Raw genomic sequence first — 24066 nt, 5'->3', positions numbered from 1 at the left:
CCGGTAAACGGCTAGGGCTGCGGACGGAGGCTACTTCGAGGGTCCCCGCTGTCCAAGAACGTGGGCGACGCACTGCTTTAAATGGAGAAGGCGCAACTATTCTGCACCAGAATTTTCCTTGCGTTCGGGGTGGGCGTTTTTATGTACGGTGTGTGTGGGAGAGAGAGGTGGGGAGGAGAGACAGACCGAGGGAGACGGACGGACAGACAGACGTTGGACGTGTTGAAAATCTCGCTCTACTGCAAAAAAAAAAAAAAAAAAAATCCTTGACATTTGAAATCCTCTCTCTCTCACCCTCCCTCCCTCCCTCTTTCCCCCTCTCTCCCTGGCACAACACTGTCCAGTATTGGACAGAACTTGACAAGTGGACCAGAAGACCGGATGCGGTTTTCCTCTGCTAGATTGCTTACTAAGAAATACCCCCAGAGAGAGATGCGGGAGGGGTGACCTTTCTGGAGGAGCCCCATGCTTTTCTTTCTTCCTTTCTTTCTTTCTTCCTTCCTTCCTTCCTTCTTTCCTTCCTTCCTTCCTTCCTATTTCTTCCTTCCTTCCTTCCTTCCTTTCTTTTTCTTCTTTCTTTCTTTCTTTCTTTCTTTCTTTCTTTCTTTCTTTCTTTCTGTCTGTCTTTCTTTCCTTCTTCTTTCTTTCTTTCTTTCTTTCTTTCTTTCTTTCTTTCTTTCTTTCCTTTCTTTTCTTCTTCTTTCTTCTTCCTTCCTTCCTTCCTTCTTCCTCTTTTCTTTCTTTCTTTTTCTTTCTTTCTTTCTTTCTTTCTTTCTTTCTTTCTTTCTTTCTTTCTTTCTTTCTTTCTTTCTTTCTTTCTTTCTTTCTTTCTTCCTTTCCTTCCTTCCTTCCTTCCTTCCTTCCTTCCTTCCTTCCTTTTAGAACCGTCTATTCCTCTGTTAGGCTTGAATTACCCCACCACCCACCCCTCGAAAAGGGCGCGCCAGCGAAACGGATGGTGAGGGGGGCAGAGGTTGAGAAAGAGCGAAGGGTCCATCTTTGCCTGCCAGGCGGTTGCAGCTTCGCTCCCGTCGTCGTCGGGCTGGGGCCGCCGCCACCTGTGTGAATGCCACCTGGTGGATGGTAGGGCGGCTTCCCGGCCCGGCGCTCCTCCCCTCTGCCTTCCCCCGAGATCGGTGACCAATGGCTCCTTCCCCCTCCGCCTAGGTCCCTCGCAGCGCGACCGGGGCGTTGGAGAGCTTTGCTGCTGGTGGCGCGCAGAGGGACTGAGCGCGGCGGCCGCGGCCCCTGTTCAGTCGAAGAGGTCCGAAGGCGTGAAAAGAGCCAGGCGGGGGGAGCAGAGAGGGAGCGGCCAGCCTCAGGCTCCTCACCATGCCTCGGTCGTTCCTAGTGAAGAGCAAGAAGGCTCATAGCTACCACCAGCCCCGAGCCCCCGACGGCGACTACGGCGGCACCCTGGAGAGCGTCTTGGCTCAGATCTGCGCAGGTAAGAGCCCAAAAAAAGCCCTCCGGGGACGACTCTTCCCTCCGGCCGCCTGCCCGGGAGGCACAAGGCAATCGCCTCTCCGGGCACCTGCTTCCCGCAGGCTGAGATCCCGGAGAAGGTCCGGGTTAAGCAAGGCGCGGCTGACTGAAGAACCTCGAAGCTGCATCTCCCACCCCGTCCCCATATGCTGGTTGAGCTGGCGGGACGCGCTGACCCACAAACCGGCCGGTCACATTTGAATCACTGGCGACCTGCTAACCCCGATGTCTTTAAGGTATTAGTGTAGCGTTACAAGCTGTCGTGGGAACCCGAGTTGACACTGCCTCGATTCTCTTCTTTGATTCAGCTCTCTCTCTCACACACACACACACACCATCCCAAATCAGGGATCAACAGCATCCTCGGGTGGGGTGGGGTGGGGGAAAACAACAACAACGGTCGTTTCTTCTTTTCTCATTCCTGGACAGATAGCACGGCTTCGCACCTGGCCCTGCCCGAACGGAATCTCCCCGCGGATCGCCTTTCCCCGGATTCCCAGCCGCTCGATGGGGCGGACAGGAGCTCCGATTCGGCTCCCAGCTGCGAAAGCAGCAGCGTGTGTGATCCGGCCGCCGAGATGGAGGATTTTTGGAGACCGCCCTCCCCCTCGGCCTCCCCAGGTAGGGATTAAAAGAGGCGGCGGAGGGGGAGACGGGCCCCCCGGAAGCAGCTAGTCGCTTGCGACCCGCGTACCTGAGAGGATTGGGTTAATTCAGAAGACCGCGATTTCAAGCTGGCCATCACATCGTAGTAACAAAGCCACTGGGAGGGGGCTGTTTTGAGCAAATAATAATAGATGGGTCTTTTTAAAGCGGGGAGGGGGGAGAGAGAAGGAGCTTTTGAGAGCTTATCCCCACTTTTCGCTGCGTCCTATGGCAATGTAGTCTTTCTCTCCCGTTGTCCTTGAATTGGTGGAAGTCAATGACTCAAGCCTTGCGGTCGCCGTTAACCGGCTTAGTTTGAGCGCTCCAGCATCGCTTCCTTTCAACCATTTGAAATGCGGCACGAATTGTGCCTCCGTGTTTGGGCCGGGGCTCCCCAACGGTCCGCTTTAAAGGGTGGTTTTTCCGGTTCCCTGCTGAGGAGCGCCGTCGTTTTGAGTTCAGCGAGGCTTCCTGCCAGAGAAGCCTGGCTGGAGTTGGAGGGGGGGGGGTTGAACACCTCAGGTGCCTGGAGTCCGTGAGGAAGGCAACGAGGCTTTCCCTGGTGGTCCCCAAACGGTTCCAAGAGCGTTGCTTTCTTCAAAGAACCCCTCAGCCTAGTTGCTGAAGTGTTGATGTAACGTGCGACCCCGTCTCCTCGAAGAAAAGGATAGGGTGGGGGTAGGGAAAGAAGACGAGGCACATTGGGGCGACAAAAAAAAAAAAAAAATGAGTGAAGCACCCGCACACAGTGTTGCAAGGCTGACTCTGCTCACTGCCAGGAGTTCGATCCTGACCGGTGCAAGGCGGCAAGGTGCCTGCAGGCTACTTCTGCTGCCTGCAATTTGGCAGTTCCAATCTCACCAGGCTCAAAAGTTGACTCAGCCTTCCATCCTTCCGAGGTGGGTAAAACGAGGACCCAGATTGTTGGGGGGCAATAGGCTGACTCTGTAAACCGCTTAGAGGGGGCTTTAAAGGACTGTGAAGCGGTATATAAGTCTAAGTGGTAGTGCTGTCTCGGAACCTACTGCGCCACATTAGATCGGACCGGACTCTCCTGGCGAAATTTCCCCGACGGGTTGGGGAAAGAAGCAGAGCCGCGCAAGGGGTGTCTGTGTTTAGGCGACGGGCTGGCGTTCCCTACCAGGAAAGCGCCGAACAGCCCAACTTTCCTTTTGGGGGGAAAGTGGCTGAAGCGGAGAGGGGGGGGGCGCCTCTGATTGACAGGCGCCCTTCCTTTCAGCCCCTCGACGGCGACCGCGGCTTCTTCTGGCGACCGTTCCAGAGCAGCGCCGTCTCTGGGTGGCTCCTTCGGCCTCTGATGTGGCGAGACGCGGGTGGAAGCCCGCGCAGCTCGCCGTTTGGCGAGGCCGATCTCTTATAGCAGCCGTTTTCTCTCCGTTTCGCCCTCCCCTCCTTGGTTTAACTACAAAAAACAACTTTCGCTTTTTCAAGAGCCGGTTGAGAAGTTTTACGGCTGGAATAAGAAAAGCGTAAAAAAAAAGAGAGAGAGTTCTCCGGCAACTGGAAATGGGGAAGAAATAATAATAACAACAACAACAACAATAATAATAATAATACACCCAAATCCTGAAAATGGCTCTACCGTAGAAAGAGAGAAAGCCCTCCGTTAGTTTCATTAAGAGACAATTTCCATTAATTATGAAAATGTATCGTGAGGAGAAGTGTAAACAGCCTGCTGCTTTTTTTTCCCGCCCTCCAACCGAGGCGATCAAAAATTTGACTTGACCGAGCTGGGTGTTGTAAAAAGTATCAACTTTTGGCCTCAGGCCAATAAAATGAAAAGCTGAATCGGTGCTCCTATAGGGAAGAATGTATTCAAAGCTGCCCCAAGGTGTAGTTGTTTTGTGAGGCAGGTTGTCCAACTTGTGTCAACTGGTGGTAAATATCATTGGGGCTAACGGTAGGCCTGTTGAATTTTTTCCTGACCAGTTTTCTTCACCCTTTGATGACAAAAAACAAAAACAAAAAAACGTTTCACTGAAAAACAACAACCCCAAACCTGTTTAGAAAAAAAAAATACTAAAGTAAGCACATTCTGAAGGACTTGGAGGCTGGTTAGTGGGTGGAGCAGATAGCATTCTGGCAAAACCATGCTTTGAAATTGGTGATGTGCCTCATGGGAGTATTTTTGGGAATCAGCAAGCTCCCATCCTCCTGCTATTTTAGGAGCATGCCCACAATTTGGGTAGAAAATTTCAAAGACAGGGTAAACCAGCTACCAAAGGTTCAGCCCTCCTGGAACAATTAATGAAATTATTAACAACAGTATAACTCTGAAATCCAAAGCTGAACCTGATTCATGTGCATTTTGTGGAAGATCTGTCAATACCTCCTCAAAGACTTTCTGGTGGGTTCAGATAGTCACCAGCCTTTCACCAACTGAAATTATCAGAACAGGAATAAGATAATCTGGGAGTATGTACTGAGTTTACAGAAGTTATTATTTCTTTGCCTATGATATGAATGAAAGCCCATCATTGAAAAGTGGCATGTGTTCATAATCGTCAGAAAACAATACACATGTAAAGATACATTACTTAAAAGGCAATTTTAAATTCCCTTGTCTTCCAGGCCTATGGTAGTTTTTTATTCCTTTGCTTTATTGGTACATTATGAGAGGAAATACATTACATCTTCATTGGTTAGCTAGTAAAAAAAATAATTATTTAAAATACAAGAGGGTGTGTGTGAATATTTGCTGCATTTCTTTTCATTTGGACTGTCTGTTTCAGAGGTCCTTAATCTTGGGGAGATGTGTGAGGTCAGTGGCCATTAAAATAGTTGTCAGGATGGATGTGAACAATCTCAAAACATATAGATCGAAAGATATAGCTCTTTCCACCAGTCCACCCACCTGCATCTTTATTTTCTGATAAGACCTCATTGTGGGACATGCAAATTACACTTGACATTGATCCTTTGGTTTTGCATCATTTCATTGAATGAAGAAAGAAAGGAAAGAAGAAAGACAGGAAGGAAGGAAGAAGGACTTGTGAGCAGATAGATTTGCCCCTCTCAAGTCTTGATACTTGTTTTCATTTTTTTGTTTCATTTTAACTGCATTTTAACTTTTTAAGTAAAATTCTCAAATTTAAACACACAAACAAACACACACACACACACACACACGTGAAGATTTTAAAAAGCACCATAACAAAGCAGTTTAATTAATTCAATTAGTTAATAATTGCATTTAAAATGTCTAATTCAGTGTGAAGACACATCTTGCAGCTTCCAGGTGGAAATATAATAATATATCCAATATTTGTAAAGCCAACACTGCCTGATCTGAAAAAGCTAAGCAGAGTCGAACCAGATTAATATTTGGATGGGAAACCAGAGGAATTCTCAGGGAATTCTGTAGATTAAACCTATAAGTGAAAACAAAACAGAATTAAACCCACACAAACACAATTAAACCCACACAACCTAGAAATACTGGAGCAAGGTAATGGCAGTTCACTTCTGTACTGTTGCCAAGAAAATTGCTCGAACACCCTTGAGATATATCCACAAATTAAGTTTGACTCATATATTTGAAATGTCAATTGAGATTAAAAAAAAGGCAAGCATCTAAATTTACAAAATCAGCAGAGTGGTAGTCAAGTATATTTGGTTTGGGTTTGCAAGAGTTGATGGTTTTCAGAGGAACCATTGAAGCAATCAGCAATTGACCACAAGCGAGCATGTTGGAGAGAAATATCAGCAACCATCCTTTTTTTCTATGTGCAGAAAAACAAGCAAACCAAATTTTAAAAAGGTACTCTAGAATCTTTATGGCCCAAGTCTTTTTATTTTGCTGCAGGTTGTTTGTTTATTACAAAGGCACCCTCAATTGTGGATTCTTTGGATTTGCTTCTCACTTGGAGATTTTGTATCAATGTTTTCAATATTATTAATATTGTCACTTATTTGTGGAGCTCTTCTTTGGAAAGCCTGTTCTTACCTCCTCCTAGAAATTTCAAATCCCTAAAGTTTCTGATGATGCTGAAGACAATTGCAATTGGTTACATTCCCAGACTGTTTCTAGTCCAATCCCAAAATGGGAAGTGCTTTTGCTAGTACCTCTTCAAAACATTGTATTTATTCATATTTCATGTATCCAGAAGATAGGTACATGTATTGCTCAAAAACATTCATGCAGGCAATCATTTCTGAGCCAAGAATGAGAGAATGAATTTCATTGGTTTTGCGCCAGGACAAAAAAAGAGGTGGAGAATTAATTTCCCTTTAATCTCAAGATCCTACAGAAAAAGGAGTACTGTACGGAGTTTTGAAAGCAGCCCCTTTTTCTGACTTAGAGCAAAATACACATGGAAAATATAACATTACAGCATACAGAAACCAGATTCAGGTCATGAAAAACATTGAATTCATATGTAGATGAGTAGTTATTATGAAGCTCATTTAAATATGTGAGGAGAGATTGTTCAGAATTAATATTCATTGCCTGCAGGAGTGTTTCATTTCTTCACTGCATGTTATTTCTGATAAAACGTTTTGTGTTTATTTGGAACCCTAGAATGAGAGAGTAGTTGTCATGAAATTGCAATGTAACATTGATAAAGCAAATTTCCCTTCCCTTCCCTTCTCTTCCCCACCTCCCCGCCCTGCCCTGCTGCTTGGGAGTGCATGAGCTTCCTAGTAATTGTCTCTACTCTATTTGTATCTTACCAGCTTCTGAGCGGTCCATCTGTCCATCCTTCGATGAACCTTCCCACTTCTCCCTGCCCCTGAAACCCTACACATGGAGCGGCCTGGGAAACACCGAACTGAGACATTTGGTGCAGAACTGCAGGCCTTGCTCAACTCTGGACCGTGGCCTCTTCTGTGAGCGAGGATCTGAGCCTGCTCTGTATGCCTCAGAGCGTAACTCAGCCCTTGGACTCTATGGTGACTTTGGCTCTCCTGGACTCTTTGAGCGGCCAGCGGCAGCCCCCGGAATCTTTGTGGAGACCCCACCTGGACTGCAACCCGAGAAGAGTGCAAATAGCATCAAATTGGAATCAGAACTCCTCTGTCGCCCTCTGTTGCTCAGCAGCGGCTCCTACAAATGCGTCAAATGCAGCAAGGTAGGGATTAAACTCTATTTTGGAGGGGGCAGGCCAAGGATGGGCAAACCCAAAGGCAAGGGTGGTCAAAAGAGAGATAGAGCAATGATCTGAAAAGTGATGGGAGGTGGGAGGGGGTCAGAGTGTCACATGACTTGCCCTGACCTTTTATTGATCACATGATTCAAAATGATCTGATGCATCGGGCCATTTTTTTCCTATTATTTGTTTTTGCACAACGATTGGTCAGATGCCTACAAGAAACCCACAGCAGGGCATGAAATCCAGCTCATATTCTCCAATAAGCTATTAAAAAAACTACCAATATCTAGTATTGTGATTCTGATTGTAGGGTAATATATATATATAGTTATTATTATAAGTCATCATTAATAATGGATTCTTCATAACCATGTTCATCACATGCTATATATCACAAGAGGTCTAGTATCCTTTACATAAAGCAATTCAGTCTTCAGTTGAACTGATTAGTTGATTGACTTGTGTCATGGATCACAGGTAATATTTTTTTAAAAAAATCAGTCACCTGGATGTATAGGTAAAAGGTAAAGGTTCCCCTCACACAAATGTGTTAGTTGTTCCTGACTCTAGGGGGCAGTGCTCATCTCCATTTCTAAGCTGGAGAGCCAACGCTGTCTGATGACGATTCCGTGGTCATGTGGCCGGCATGATTAAACGCTGAAGGTGCACAGAACATTGTTACCTTCCCACCGAGGTGGTCCCTATTTTTCTACTTGCATTTTTTTTCTATTTTTCTATGCATTTTTTATGTGCTTTCGAACTGCTAGGTTGGCAGAAGCTGGGACAAGTAACGGGAGTTCACTCTGTTACGTGATGCTAGGGATTCGAACTGTCATGTCCCTTCACCTGGATGTATAGAATAGCTTAGATTGGGAATCCTTGAATGAAACCATCCTTAATACAATTCCTGGGAGAGCACAGCATTAATTGTCAACAGTAAACCACTTCTTAAGAATCCTTTCTACGCTCATGTTGTCCTTTGGTTATTGCTCAGTGGAAAATTCTTGGTCGTACAACTTCAAGGGCTTAGGGTCAGAACCTGCTGTCAGCTCCAGCCACTCAACACTGATGTTTTCCTTCATACTTTTGTTTCTCAGGACTTCTCTACTCCGCATGGCCTGGAGGTGCATGTTCGTCGCTCACACAGTGGCACCAGGCCCTTTGCGTGCGAAAATGTGTGGCAAGACATTTGGCCATGCCGTTAGCTTGGAGCAGCATAAAGCTGTGCATTCCCAGGTGAGAGCACAGGAGTCGACAACTCGGGGTGGTGGGGGATGATGGAGTCTCCAGGTATCAGGAGGTACGAGGACGGAGAGATGGTCATTAATTCTGAATGAGTCCTCCAGTTGAGCTCCAGTTGTAGCTCATCTGGAAAAAAGATCCATTAAAGAGTGAAATAAGAGATCTTCTCTGCATGTTCGTTCTCTAAGAGCAGGCTGCTAAAAGATATACTCCGTGGCAGACTTCCACATAAAGGCCAGAAGTCTGTATAACTGTTATTTAGGGCATAAGCAGTGACATCAGTCCAATCTCCAGATGAATGGAATACCTTTTCCTACTGTTAGCAATGGGGTGGAGGCATTCTGGGATAGCTAAGTGCTTGAGATGATAAGATTGATTTTCTCTTGACTTCTGAAGGGGTACCAGGTTGGACTTTGTTGCTGCCTGTGATTGAGCAATGCCTATGCAAAAAATTTAATAATAGTCACTGCTTCAAAAGCCACCTGGTTTTCAGTGTCCTCCTCATAGAGAACTCTTATGCTGAACCCTTCATTTTTCCATGCAAATATGGCCAGAGGAGCTGAATCCTTTAGCATTTCAGCCAAGATGCATGAGAGTGTATGGACTTATCCCCATTCAGAATTGATTCATTCTTTCCAGGATCTGTAATAACAATAATCTGGGAAAAGTTTTATATGTAGGCATTGCTGGGGGAAAGAGAGCTAACGATGGGAAATCAGTGTGTCTGTCCCCAGGTGGGCAGAGCAATAAAATAGCATTTGTCTCACACATTTGGCTCCTGAGGCCAAGGTGAAGCGGCAACTCCCAGGAGAAAAGAGTATGAAGTTTAGGAAAGAAGAGGGTGACATTGACCAGGCTTGTGGATACTGGAATGCAGAGGGAATTTCTTTGATATATTAGTGGAAGAAGTTATCAGTCTTTTGATAGCCCTCAAGCTGATATGCTCATGACCAAATTTGAATGGTTTATAGTCTCTTTACCACAGGGGAGTAAAATGTGTTTGACCTTGGTGGGGATATGGTCAGGGTGGGTGTGGTCAGATTCATGTCACTCACGTCAGGGGCACCTGTGATGGCCCGAGTGCTCTGCCAGCGAAAATGGGCTCTTGGGCTCCGTTTTTGGCCATGTGTGCCCCCTTGAGTGCTTTAGAAGGCTGTCGCGGCTGAAAATGGAGCCTGGCAGGGCTGCCTGCGGCCCTCCTGAGCTCTGTTTTCACTGGCAGAGGCACCACAGGCCAGTCCTTTGCTGTTTCCCAGGGCGGCCTAGCAGGCCAGCTGGAAGCACTCTGCAGGCCGTATCCTGCCCATGGTCCTTGAGTGTGACACCCCTGCTCTACCAGACAGAGTAGAATTTAGTAGAGCAGAAGCCAGAGCTTTTGGTGGAAAAGAGAGGTCCTGCAGTAGACCGCTGGTTCTTACATGGGAGGTTTCCTTCCGTTTTCCTAAAACCCAACCCAATTTACTATACTTTCCAACACTTAAGACAGGTTTCAGTCTGCATCAGCAATGGGCGAGTTATGAAATGGAGATCCTTTGTGAGAACTTGTTCTCTGCAAAAATTAAGTGAGGCATGGGGCAGGGAAGTGGTGCGAATGAGCTCAGTATGTAGGTACACACACTGTTGCTTGTATAGAGAAAGAGGATGTGAAAAACTTTTAGATGGACTAATATGTTAGTTTCGGCTGCCACATGGAGCTTGTTTGAGTGCAACAACTACCATTCATCAGACCCCATTGAGATCTTTCTATTATATGAAAATTGAAGTTGTTGAAAAAACTCTTTTTAGGATCAAGCTGATGATTAAAGATAAATGATCAATTAATCAAAATTCAAATTTGGTTACAATCATTTCTTTAACACATTAAATAGGATTCTCTGTTTTTTTGGAGGAAGCACAACATTCAGCTTTTTTTTAAAGACAGCTATTCCAATAATTCAGGGGAAACAGCTACACTCGATGCAGGCTAGTAAGGAGAGAAGATCAAAGGAATTATAGAGGTAGTCCTTGATTATTATTACCACAACTGAGCCCCAAATTTCTGTTGCTAAGGGAGACATCTGTTAAGTGAATTTTGCTCCATTTTACGACATTTCTTGCCACAGTTGTTAAATGAATCAGTGCAGTTGTTAAGTTGTTGTTAAATGAATCTGGCTTCCTGATGGACTTGGCTAGTTTGAAGGTCACAAAAGGGAATCACATAACCCCGGGACACTGCAACCGTCGTAAATATGAATCGGTCGCCAAGCTTTTGAATTTTGATCAGATGTGTATGGGGATGCTGCAACTAAACGAACTGCGGTAGTGGCATTTGAGCCCCAGGGAGCCTTCTTAATATATCACAGAACCTGAAACTGAAAAGTGAAGTTTTATGGCTGAAGGGGAGCGGAAGACATTTCCAACAAAATTTGGAAAACGGCATTCCTTGTTTCTTGATTTTATCACTACTGCTTCCCCGTCATTTCCATAAGAAGCTTTGAGAAATCCAATTCTTCTTTATAAGGGTATATAAGAAAGTATGAAGAAAGAAAATTCATTTCAGGGAAAACTGCATTTTTATTTAGTTTGCAACAGGTGCTTTTAAACTGCATTACAAGGCTGGTCTCAGTTAGGGCTTTTTCTCACACAGTTTCCTTTTTATACTCTACATTTACATTGCCTGAGTAGCATACTTAGTGTATGAACCTTAATTTTCCCTACATTCTGGATTCTGTTCAGATATTTGCATTAGGTCTAAGACAGGTGAGGGAGACTTAAAGTTGCTTTTCATCACCAGTATAATAATAGACCTTGCAGTTTAATTTGATACGTCCTTGGGGTTCAGCTTGTTCAGATTTGCTCCAAGGTGATAAACAGTTTTCCACAATCTGTTGCCTTCTGTGTTGGATCTACTATTTTCACAAGACTAACTGGAAATTGAGAGTTGTAGCCCAGGAGAATGGCTGGAACTTGCTTGTGATCTACATGACTGCTTTTGGAGAGGAAGTTCTAGATTAGATTGATTTCCGTTATGAATTGGTAGACATAGACCTCATCAACAATTATTGTAACTATATTTTGCTTTCTCAATAAACGTCCGATTTAGACTTGAAGATAGGCTGTGGAAGGTATGATTAAAGTAATCTGGATTGAGTATTCATGTCTGCTGCTACCCATTTGCTTCAGTGGGAGCTGGTAGGCAGGGGTGGGATTCAAAAGTCCCAACAACCGGTTCTTTGCCCGGTTGATGGGTGGGTATGGGCATGGTGGGCGTGACCTACCAGAACTTCCGGGAGGGCCGTTTCTCACTTCCCCCAGAGTCTGGAGGCTTTCCTCAGGCTTCTGGGAGGGCAAAAACAGCCTCCCCCGGGCTCTGGAGGCCCTCTGGAAGCCAGAAAAAGGCCCGTTTCCAGATTTCCGGAACTGTTTTTCACCCTCCAAGAGCCTCCACAGGGGCCCTGCATTTACCTGAATCCAAAATGGGCCGCGTGGAGACTCCTGGGAGAGGAGGGGCAGGGTGGGCGGGGCCAGCCGGTCAGTTCAACTACCGGTTTGGCAAACCAGATGTAAATTTAACACCCGGTTCGCCTGACCCAGCTAAATCCCACCCCTGCTGGTAGGCCTTTTCAAATTATAGATTTGGGTAACGTAGCTTGACCTAGATGAGGACAGTATAGATAGAGTGTACTGTTCATTTGTGAAAGAAAGTCTTGCACTCAAGCAAATCCTGTGATTAATATCAGATTTTGTAAAAGGGTTGTACAGCATAAGTCATACTGGGAAATAATATATTTTCCTTACAGCTTTCATAAGTGTTGTGTTTGTTTTAACTTCTGGTTATAGCAGTATCTCTTTCCTTCTTGGCTTTCCACACAAACTACCCTTGTGGGAAATTTTCTTTGCAGCTCTTAATGCATAGAAATATTTAGTTTTTATGTCTGAGTAGCCTGTCCTGAGATTTCTTTGGGATGAAGGTATGATCTATGAATTTCTAGAATTAATAAGTAACCAGTCAAACAATCATTTGGTAATTCTGTTCTATTTGGAGAATTTTACATATAAAAAAGAATCTGAGCCTCAATACACCTCCATTTGTTGGGTGAGTCAGTTATCCCCACCAAAACAGCAAACCCATCACATTGTTCCTTCATGCTGTTCACACTTGGGCTGCAAGTCAAACTTTCCAAATGGCAACCCCGAGGAGTGAGACATATGTGCAAATGCACATTTCTTCCAAAGCAGAAGCATTTTAAGGTTTAAAAATCAAGTTTCTGCTATTTATTGGATATATTTTTCCTTTTCCCGATGCAACCCCAGGTAAATTTCAGGCAGCAAGGTGTAGGCCAAAGCAGGGTTTACCCTGCACACAGTGGATATTTCTGTGAAATAAAAATGTATTTGTGCTGTCCAGACAGTTTAGAGTTAATGGGATTTGGGATAGTTAGTTAGGATTTGAGAGCTGTCCCCTTAAGGGAATGCATCATGGTAAATGTTGTTAAGGTATCCTGGGAAATGTAGTCCATGTCATGTGGTCACATCTGTAATCCTGATTGGTCACTAAATTGACCCTTGTTGGATTGGGGGAGGCTCCCTCACTTTAGCCTGAATCCTTTATGATGTAGTTGCTTCAATCATCATGGGGTTGAGACCTTATTATCTTCCTACTCCACAATTCAGATATGCAAAGGATTGGACATTAAGAAGAACCTCATCATAAATGTGAGTTGACAGGATGCCTGATGAACCAATAAAAAAAAGACTTTGTGTGGATGCTTTGTGGAGTTGATCTATCTGCCTTTGTACAGTATTTGTACAGGACAGGCAGAATAGTAGGAAGATAATAAGGTCTCAACCCCATGATGATTGAAGCAGCCGCATGGTAATTACGACAATTAATTTTATATAAAGGCTAATCGATTCTTCCAGTTTGTGTAGATTATTTTAGAAGTTTGTTAGTATTCATTGCTTTCTGTAGGAAACTATGCTGGTGGGAGAGTTTCCTGAATATTCTGAAATATGTCCAGACCCAGATTGTGTTCCATTAGTGGCTGGCTGGGCCGATTCTGGCAATTAAAGTCCATATACCCTAAAGCTGCCAAGTTTGAGAAACACTAGCTCTGCTTAGTTTAATTTATTTTTCCAAAGTCTAATTATTTATAGATAATGTATCAACGTATTTATATCTGGATGATAAACACAGAGATAAAGAGAGAGAGAGAGATAAAGAGAGAGATTAATTATAATCTAGTTTAATTATTTTTTTCAAAAGTATTCCAGATCATTAATAATATTTTAATCCCTTCTTCCACTAAGATTCTTCCCTTTTTCAAATTGTCCTTTAAAACTATACACTGTACGAATTTGTTTTACAAAACAGACTTTTCAATCCACTTTTGTTGTGTTGTGAATCAATTAACAAGGATAAGACAGTTAATATTGTAGCTGTATTGCTGTGCCTTGTATAGGTCAGTAAGGTCTGTTTTCGTTTTGCAGGAACGCAGCTTTGACTGTAAGATCTGTGGGAAGAGCTTCAAGAGATCTTCAACTTTGTCCACCCACCTTCTCATCCACTCAGATACCCGGCCTTATCCATGTCAGTACTGTGGAAAGAGGTTCCACCAGAAATCTGACATGAAGAAGCACACATTCATCCACACAGGTGAAGTCTGCATTTTCATCCAGCTTGATAGATTTTCTTTTTTCTTTTTAATAAGTTTTATTTAAGTTTTCACAAAACATACAAATACAAATAAAATATCTTTTTTTGAGAACAGCGTGGCCCCAGGTTATCACTTCTCCATACAGACATAAACTCAGTACATATCTATCTTATACATTCTAATCCATATCTTATAACTATTTTTGCAATTTTTTCAATAGCTTTTCCCTTTCTTTACTTCCTATAGCCTTATTTTAAATTATCTCATTCCTTTCTTAATTCAATTACATATCTCAGCTTGATAGATTTTCTTAATGGCGGGATAAATGTATGGTCATTGATGTACCCACTAGCTCCTTTTAGGTTTTTTCCCTCTCTCTCTTCATGATCATCATCTCTTATCTCCCCCCCTCCATCTACCATCTATCTATCATTAATCTATCTCATCTCTCCTTCCCTCCATCCATCCATTGTACCAATTTTCTCACTAAATCAGGATGGAGAAAATTTTACAACCAGTATATCTGCTAGTATTAATTCATTTCAGAAAGATGAATAGGGTTGTTGTTGATGATTGAAACAGAAAAAATCTTATGTTAGAGGGTAAGACTTAGCATGTACATGGAAATATATAAAATAGGTATATTTTGTTCCTATAATTAACCAAATCAGAACAAAGCAATTTGGTGTGTGTTGTTTTTAGACACTATGTTAATCTTCTTAACTTTTCCATTGTTCTTAGCACTAATCAAAATATAGGAAAAATTAAATATAAAATATCTGCTAATTGATCTGCTAATTGATCTGCTAATTGATCAAATCTACCAAAAAAGGAAAGGCAGCCATCTTAGTAATGTAAAAAATAAGGTATGCTATACACCAGGGGTGTCAAACTCGGGGTGTCACGTTGTCTTCATGTGATGTATCATGACTTTTCCCCCTTTGCTAAAATGGGAGTGGGCGTGGCCAGTGCATGATGCACCCGGCCCGCAGGCTGCGAGTTTGACACCCCTGCCATAGACCAATAAATGGAATATATTGAAGCTACAGTATATCCATAGGAGCCCTAATTATAAAACTGGAAACATTTTTTTCCTATGTCAGCATGAAGACTTGTTTTCAGGCATTTTTCAGCTATGATGAATATTTGCATTTGTTCTTTGTATAATGAGCTATTCCACATAAATGCATCCTCATATGATAATAACAACAATTATATACTACCATTTGATATTGCTTTTCATGGCTCCAGTAATCATGAATATCGTCATGTCATTCTCTAGACTGGGCCATACACACATTCAGTATTATATGTTTGTCTCATCATAAAGACTAATTTATAATTAAATTGTAAAACCAATAAAACAAACAAATGTGTCATTTCTTCCATACTCCTAGTCTGGGGGGAGAAAGGGTCACATCCTATTTCTATGAAAAGGGTATAAATATCATTTTCCTAGAGTAAAAAAATGTTACTTTCAGAAACGCTAAGAATGCTGGTTAGAAAAATTAGTCAGATTTATCTTCCTTAAAAATGTTTCTTGTTATGTAAGTTGCTAATAGTGCCAGTCCCTATGAGACTTTGTTTAAATAGGAGATTTTCCTGCTGCAGATACCAGGCAAATCATTGTCTATTTTAGATGAGTTCTGTTACATTGCGCTATCTGGTATTAACAGAGCTAGATCCAAATTTAGCTGCATAGGTAGCATCTATATGAAATGAAATGACATTATTTTAACAATTGATTAACCTCAAGATAAAAGAAAATCACATAAAAATCAATAAAACTAAGCAAATAAATAAATAGATAAATAAATAGGCATCACAGATATAAATCACAAGAAATGGTCATGAATTTTAACAAGAAGCTACATCTATTTAATAACTGAAAGCTTTAAAATCCAACCATCCTGTCTTTTACTGATAACGGTTTCTTTGTGTGATTGTTTGGGGCATATTTGTACATCAGTCAGTGGTGTTAATTTGAAAAAAGGTGATGCTGATATGTGGCTTGTGAGGGTAATAACACCTTGGCTGCCCCTCTGACAGGTTCTAAAACACGTAGCAGTGGTCAATAGCCACAAGAGTAACCTCTTCTACAAGGTGAAATATGAGCAGGTTATAATTTTCAGTGTGTGTGTGTGTGTGTGTGTGTGTGTAGTTTTCTTGGTAAGATTTTTCAGAAGTGGTTTGCTGTTACCTTCTTCCTAAGGCTGAGAAAGTGTGGCTGGCCCAAGGCTACCCAGCTGACTGTGTCTAAGAAGGAACTAGAATTCACAATCTCCCAGTTTCTAGCCTAATGCCATAACCACTACATCAAATTGGCTCTTTTCTGTCTCATTGTTCTAAAGTAATTTAGTTAGTTCCCCCCCCACCACCTCCTTTCAATGAAATAACTTTAAAACTGTGTGTGATAATGGACAAAGTGGCATAAACTCAAAAGTCATTTTCTTTTTTGATAAACAGAGAAACTAAGGCAATGAATAATGGAGACAAATGACAAATAGAAAGATATTGAGATTTATATGAATGTTTTTCACGGGCATTTCCTTCTGGCTAATTTAATCAGCTCTTTTAGCTGCTATAACTATAACTGGATCCTTTTTGTATTTGGGAGTCCTTGTTTCAGAAAAAGATTACCAAATAGGTTGTCAGTATTATTTGAGGGTAGGATGTAGCCACATAGCACTTGCTGCTCCCTAAAATGGCACCCATTAAAAAAAAAAAAACAATATTTATTTGGACTGAAATTGTATGAAATCACCAAATCATGAGATTTTTGAGCAGGCTTACATAAGATCTCATGAAGACATACATTTTTTGAGGAGGACTGACAATCTCTTGATGAACAAACTGCTGAGGAATTCTTGCCTATGACACTTCAACTATAATTATTGGAAACGTCAGTGTTGGAGTTATCAGATCTGGACTTCAAAAATCCAGATGTTCATGAAATGGCAGCAAAAAGTTTAAGTTTTGTGGAGAGAGTTTTTTTTGGGAGGGGGCATGCTGCCTGCGTGCCACGGATGAGGCTTTGCTTGTTTGCATGGCCCAGTTTTTGGCATGCCACAACCCAGTGCCAGTCTACGTACTGAGGGTAGAGGATCCCTGATTTAATTGATTCCACTAACAATATCTTCCTTTCTAGAAGAATTTTATCCTTCATATTTCTAGTCAAAATATCTAGGACTGAACACCCAGAACGTAGGACTGTAGAATATCTGCATCTCCTTTTTAAGTTAGTTTGGTAGGGCTGTTGTATTATTTTTAACCTTGTGTCCATCTTCTCAACCTTTTCAGGTGAGAAACCCCACAAGTGCCAGGTGTGTGGCAAAGCTTTCAGCCAGAGCTCAAACCTGATCACTCATAGTCGGAAGCACACTGGCTTCAAGCCCTTTGGCTGTGATCTATGTGGCAAAGGCTTTCAGAGGAAGGTGGATTTGCGGAGACACCGAGAGACACAGCACGGTCTGAAATGAGAACCTGGTGGACTCTGGAATAGCAACACAAACACTATGTCAGCGAACTTCCCTTTTCTCCTTGTGGGCTGCCCATGTCCTGCCTCTGTCTCTCGGTCTGATGCTCGAGTTCACTTCCTACCCCATTCTCACTAAACAGGAGGTTAGAAGGAACTTGGTGAGAATTTTACAGAAATTAAAGCCTTGGAATGAATATGAACTGCCAAGCCTAAAGACGTGGGGCACCTTTTCAGAATGAAATCCTGGACGAATAACATATGTACCGTGTCTGTTCCCCTTTCACTCATACCTTGTGGCACAAAAGGCCCTATTTGGATAAGCTACTGGCACCTGCGAACCAGAAATCCCACCCACCCCCAGGGAATCACACAGACCACATTGGTTTCCTGGAAGTTAATTTTCTGGGTTGCCCAAACTTCACATGGTATATAATCCCACAAAAGGGTATACAGGAGAGTGTGGTTTTTGTTTTGTACCATTTAAGAGTTAAAAGGTCATGTTTTCATTAAATTATTATTATTATTTGCATGGGAATTTTAAATTGACTGTGGCGGGAGCCATTGTTATTTCCCATTCTGTAAGGCAGAAAGCATCTCGATGATAAAAATCCTAATTGAAAAGATGGTCCTCTCCAGTGCTACAGTGATGGGAGAAGATGTGAAGCCATCAATGTTGTAGCCACTGAGTCAGTTCCATCTTTCTATCCCAGCCACACACGTGAATATTCAAATTTTCAAATATTTATATTCGAATATTTATTTTCACATATTTAAAAACACACGTGTTTTTAAAAAACGAGAAGAACCCCGTGAATTTCTCTTTTATAGCTCATTGTTAAATACAATGAGCCTATTAAAGTGGGTAAAGGAAATAAAAAATGTCAGTGGGAGGCAGAGGAAAAAGTTTATATGTTTTTTCTACGTAACTCACCAATCAACCACAAGCAAAGTGTTAATATCTTTGCACTGTCCGCCTCCTCAAAATTACAGTGGAAGCTCCTACTAGGCCATTTCTATAGGTTGTTCCTGGCCATTTTGTTAAACTATTGAACACTAGTCGGGGCTTGAGGCAACATTTTTTTCCCTGGAGGAAGAGAGTTTCCTCACAGCTTCCGCCTCGGTTTTATGGTGTCTGCAAGGGGGAAATTAATATTGGGTGCCTCATGAGGTAATTATGTAATTTGTGACATTTATGTGATGATGTCACGATGTGTGCAATTTACATCATGGCCTCTATGTATGTTTCCGCTAGAAAATGCATTTTCTTTTCCTCACAATCCCTTTGGATTAGGAACCAGTAATCTTTTATTTCCTGCTGCAGTTTGCTGGTACTTCCAATTTGCACCTGCAAGAAGATCTTTTGAAACAGCAGGGGTTTATTTTTTGCAGTTTCCATTGTAAGTGAGTCTCCTTTTTGGTTCCTCATTGGCGTTGTCCTGAAATCAAAGTGGAAAGACCCATGACACCCTTTACAGATTAGGATACTGAATGCCTTGAATTATGGGGAAAGAAATATGCACTGAAACACGCAAGTTCATATGTCCTTTGGCCCTCAGCTATGCACCAGTATAAAATAGGGATGCTAGATTGCAGTACTACCCTAATGCTCTGCTCCACAAGCTTATATCCAATCAGTTTTATTTAATGCGGCATCCCTGTGTCATGCATTGATTCTACAGTAATGACTATCAAGGTGGGAATCTGAGGGAACACAATGTCTCAGTGATGTCCTTCGAAAGTTTGAATCTACTCAGTGAAGACTGAGAGTCATTCTCTGTACACATGTCTATGTGCATGAAAATAGTCTGTGTTTTTCAGGCATTGGAAAGAACGTCATTTATGAGGGCTGCAACGAAAGAACTAAACATAAAGCAAGAAGGGTCTTAATGCTAGATATTTTAGAGATTTGTCCTAAAATGGAAAGGAACAGGTAGGGAGAGTGACGAATTTCCCTCCCTGAATGGCACTGGAACTTTGTAGTTAAGTGTCAGATAGGCAAAAATAGCCTCCTAATCAGATCTGCACAGCTAGATAGTTCATAGCTGACTATCCTTAATCACAAGGATGCCAGAATGACAAGACGCGTCTTGTGACAGCATAGCGTGAGTTCTGTCTTTGTACAGTCATGCTGTGACATCACACACAAGAAACAAAGGGTGGAGTTTGTGTCACAATATCAAAATACATGTACACCATTCCTCATTTTCCCCCAACCCCCTCCTTACTTATATATGGGACAGTTTGCTTTGAAATAATTCTGGGTCAAAAAAGAGTTGCCTTAACTAATCCTGGCCATACCTCACTATGAGAAGGGAAGAAGGGGGGGCGGGAAATTGTTTTACTTTATAGATAGGAATGTAAAGTTTTTTGTGTAGATTCTACAATGTGTCTTATGTTCATTAATTCATATTTATTCAAGTAAAGCTTAAATTAATAAAGTTCTGAGGATTCTCAGGAGTTGTATTTATTTCAACAAAAAGAGTTAACCAAGCGTTCTGCATCTTAAATGGACTTTCAATGGAGTAGCATCCATAAGAATATAGGAAGAAAAATGTATTAGTCTTACTAAGGTATATATATATATATATATAAAATTTCTAATGTTTTTTTTTGTAAGGCAATATAATAACAGCACATAGAATATATTGCTTTACACATAGAATAAAAGTGTTCTCTATAGTCTGCAAGTGGGAGTATATGATTCTGAACCAAATTTGGAGACATTCACATAATGTTTATAAGAGTCCACTACAAATATGGTAAGAAAACGAGCCTTAATTCATGTTCAAGTACTTGAAATGCTCCGTGTTGTATATATTCAGGAGACTTCACACATAATTCCCCTGGCTCTATGCAGTATCTGCAATCTTATGCCCATTGGGGAAGGAAAATAAACTACGAAATTCAGTAGAACTTACTTTTGGGAAGGGCACCGATCAAAAGTTAATATTTGAATGTTCTTCCTGTATGCCACTAAGCAACATAACTGTCACCTTCTTCCACAAAATATTGATGGCAATCTTTTTCACTAACCTAGAACACTCCTGCAATTTGCAGCTATTGTGGATTGTAAGAGTCAGAGCTTGACATTGGTGATGGCAATTGAACTGCCAAGGGCATTTCCCCAATGTGTGGAAGTGCTTAAGTGATGCTTTCTGCTGTTGTACAGTTCCATGAAGACTATATTTTATGATTGCTCTGAAGGTGTAGAGGGGTCTTCAAACTTGGCAAGTTGAAGACTTGTGGACTTCAACTCCCAGAATTCCTGAGCTAACATAACTGGAGGAGGAATTCTGGGAGTTAGTCCATAAGTCTTAAAGCTGTCAAGTTTGAAGACCCCTGGTGTAGATTGTATTTCAGGTTTTGCCACAAACCTTGGAATGTTTTATTGAGCAAACCTATGTGCCTTTATAGGTGTCCATCCAATCTATTCACATCACCACCATGTCTCCATCTCAGTTTATTTCTGTGCTTCAAATTATGTTTTACTTTTGATCCCTGAAGATTAACATAGGAAGTTCCTTTTCAAAACTCTTTGAGTGATGACTCAGTTTACTTTACGATCAGAATCTACGGTAGCCTTCCCAACCTGCTGCTCTTTAGATGTGTTAGAATATAGTTGTCATAGCCAAGCCTGGAATCCTTAGAAAACAATCCATCATCTTTGGAACGAAGCTCTTTAGAAAAGGCTGGCCTTCAGATTCAGTTGCCTTTTCCAAAAACCTTTATGTGAGTTAAACTGGTAATGGATTTACCCAGAAAAAAAAACCAGCGAAGCTGCAGAACCACAGTAAAATAAGAAGGAAAGAGTTTAATAATCACAACAGATTATTGAGTCTGCTACAGTACAACATTTGAAGACTGCAAATAGCTTCCCTAATGTTATTGCTTAGGTGCATTAAAAATGCATGGTGTCTATTGTGTGACTCATTATTCATGAAGCAGGTTTCCTACCTTTTGTCTGTCAAAGTATCTGAAGGAAAGAGTAAGAAGAGATGTAGCACTTATACACCTTTGTTTCTCTTGCTGAATTTTTAATAACACCTCCAGCGAGCCAGTTGGTGAAGCTCGGTGTCTGCCGAAGAGTAAAAGGACAGAGCTATCTAGAAAGACTAACCCTTTTTGTGGTTTCTCATTTGAGCCTTTCCTTCATCCAGTCTTGATTAAATTACCTATCGAGTGTGCCCAGCTATCATGATTCACAGCTCTGAAAAACAAGCTGAATTTCATCTTTAAATGTGTGGGAGTGAGGGACTGAAATGAGAAAAAACAACAAGAAGAAAACTTACCACAGTTAAAAAAAAAAAAAAAAAAGAGCACACTCTTCTTTGCTGATATTATTCTTAGCAGAAAAATGGCTTTGTTTTAAGGTTTGAAAAAAATCTTTCCCTTTCTTCCAAGTTGTGCAGGGATGATAACCATATCCCACTCTCTACCCTATTCTACTCTCATAAAGTGCAATAAGGTAATTTGCATTAAATTAATTGCTTTAAGTAACAAATTCAAGGTCTCTGAGTGTGTTTCAACGATTGCCTCCAGCAGAACATACAGTACATAGCCTTCATTGACTTTAAGAGATTTGCATTGCCTCAATTCAGTGCCTTGCAAATGTATTGAGAGCTGATGAGGTACCATGCTTGATGTGTTAGATAGGACTGTGGGGAACCCAGTTCAAATCCAGTCTGACCCATGGAAAGTGCCAGCCATTCTTTACTAGTCCAATCAAAATCACAAGGTTGCTGTTCTTAAGGGTGTGACTTTTACTGTATGCATATAACATAGGAACCCAGAAGTAAACATGGCCCTTTGCAACTAAGTGGATGAGCTTAAAGGGTATTATAGTCCAGTTTATCTGCATGCAAGCAAAAGTTAACAATAGACATATTAGGGTCTTTGGACATAAGAATAGGCAGTCACCATGTTAAGAATGCATTCTATTCCTGACTCTTTCTCCTAACTCGAATTTGTATATAAGTCAGAAATCATACTTATGAACAGGCTGCCTTTTCCTAAAAACAGTGGATGATTTTGTTTGGCTGACAAATCACTGAAGTTGCACAATGTTTCTATGAACCACTGAAAAGCATTAAAAACAGTCTGTTTTTAATGCGTTTTAAACAGGCATTTTAAAAAGCGCAGCTTCAATGGCTCAGCAGTATGGTGGTTCCAGGAACAACTGTGCCATCTGTCATTTTTAGGAAGGGGATGTAAGGTTACCCTTACATCATACACTCTTAAACCCAGGAACTGCCTGTATCAGGGGTGGGATTCTACCGGTTCTGTCCCACTTCTGTAGAACCAGTTGCTCTGAAAAGCAGCAAACAGAGAGCATACATAGAACCGGTTCTATGTCTGCTGCTGTTTTGGCCCACCCGCCCGCCTGGGCTCTTACCTGACCTTTATTTTCTGCTTTTTCAACCTCAGCTGCTTTGCGTGACACAGCTGCGGTTGAAAAAGCAAGAAAAAAGGGCTTTTGCAACCACTGCGCACCCGCACGCAGCGCTGCTCAGCTGTCCGGGCAGCTCAGCAGGTCGTAAATTGCATTTGCGTGACTCGTGCGACTCATACTGGTTCTGTCGCTCTGCGCAACACAAAGCAAGGGAACCAGTAGTTATACCGGTCGGATCCCATCCCTGGCCTGTATGCAAGCTCAGATTAATTGAACCTCATTGCTAATATCATGACAACACACTAGGTTGTGTGGTGACTGGCTTGCGATTGTGTGTTTTGACCAAAAAGAAGAATCTTTTGGTAACTGTTCTCTATTTCCCTCTTGTTGACTGTGGTCTTATCTCTTGAGTTTGGTCTCAGCTCTGTTGTGAAGCCCCAGCTCTTCACCCAAATGAGGAGACTCCTCATTTCACTGAGTTTGGAATGTTTTAATTTTTTTTAAATGTTTTATCGTAATTTCTTTGAGTGTTCTGAGACAGGCTACATATTACCCAGTCCTTTTCTACTGGTATTTGCACATCTGGCTGGCTTTCATCTCTAAGGCAGGACTAGAACTCATCACTCTCCCATTTCTGGCCTGGTGCCTTATATACCACTATATCAAAATGGCCCTTACCCAAAAATGAATAACATAAGAGAAGGCACACATATATTAGTGCACACACAGTCAGCCCACTACATATACACATTCACACCGAGACATATTAATCAGTGCAAATTGATTCATTGCAGGAGAAAGTTTTTTCTTTCTTTTTTTTTTTATAAATTTTTATTGGTTTCTAAAACAAACATAAACAAACAAAACATAAAAACATCAAATCATCTTCCATATATGTACATACAGTGTGCCGGCTGGTTTACAAATTGTTTTGTGCTTCCATTTCATAGTCTTCAATTATAATTACATTGTATATAATCTCCTATTTTCAATCAATATATTAAATACATTAATATCATTATTAATCAATCATTTGACTATACTTTTATTCATTCATGTTTTCCAAAATGATCATAT

General features: G+C 41.7%; 1 protein-coding gene across 1 annotated transcript; it reads left to right on the top strand.

The window, feature by feature from the left end:
• The first annotated feature begins 1167 nt into the window (after window positions 1-1167).
• GFI1 (growth factor independent 1 transcriptional repressor) lies at window positions 1168-17743 on the top strand. Its single transcript, XM_026674080.2, is given in 7 exon segments — window positions 1168-1447; window positions 1915-2106; window positions 6829-7223; window positions 8342-8416; window positions 8418-8480; window positions 13956-14121; window positions 17423-17743. Coding segments are annotated over 7 exon segments (1185 nt in total). The 5' UTR covers window positions 1168-1332; the 3' UTR covers window positions 17602-17743.
• Window positions 17744-24066: the final 6323 nt, after the last annotated feature.

The sequence above is a fragment of the Notechis scutatus genome, chromosome 3 (assembly GCF_049901735.1).
Source record: "Notechis scutatus isolate UNSWTSFEM ecotype Mainland chromosome 3, rNotScu1.2, whole genome shotgun sequence".
In the NCBI taxonomy this organism is placed as follows: Eukaryota; Metazoa; Chordata; class Lepidosauria; order Squamata; family Elapidae; genus Notechis; species Notechis scutatus.
Note: the sequence above shows the minus strand (reverse complement) of the source record. Positions and strands in the feature narration are given on the sequence as shown.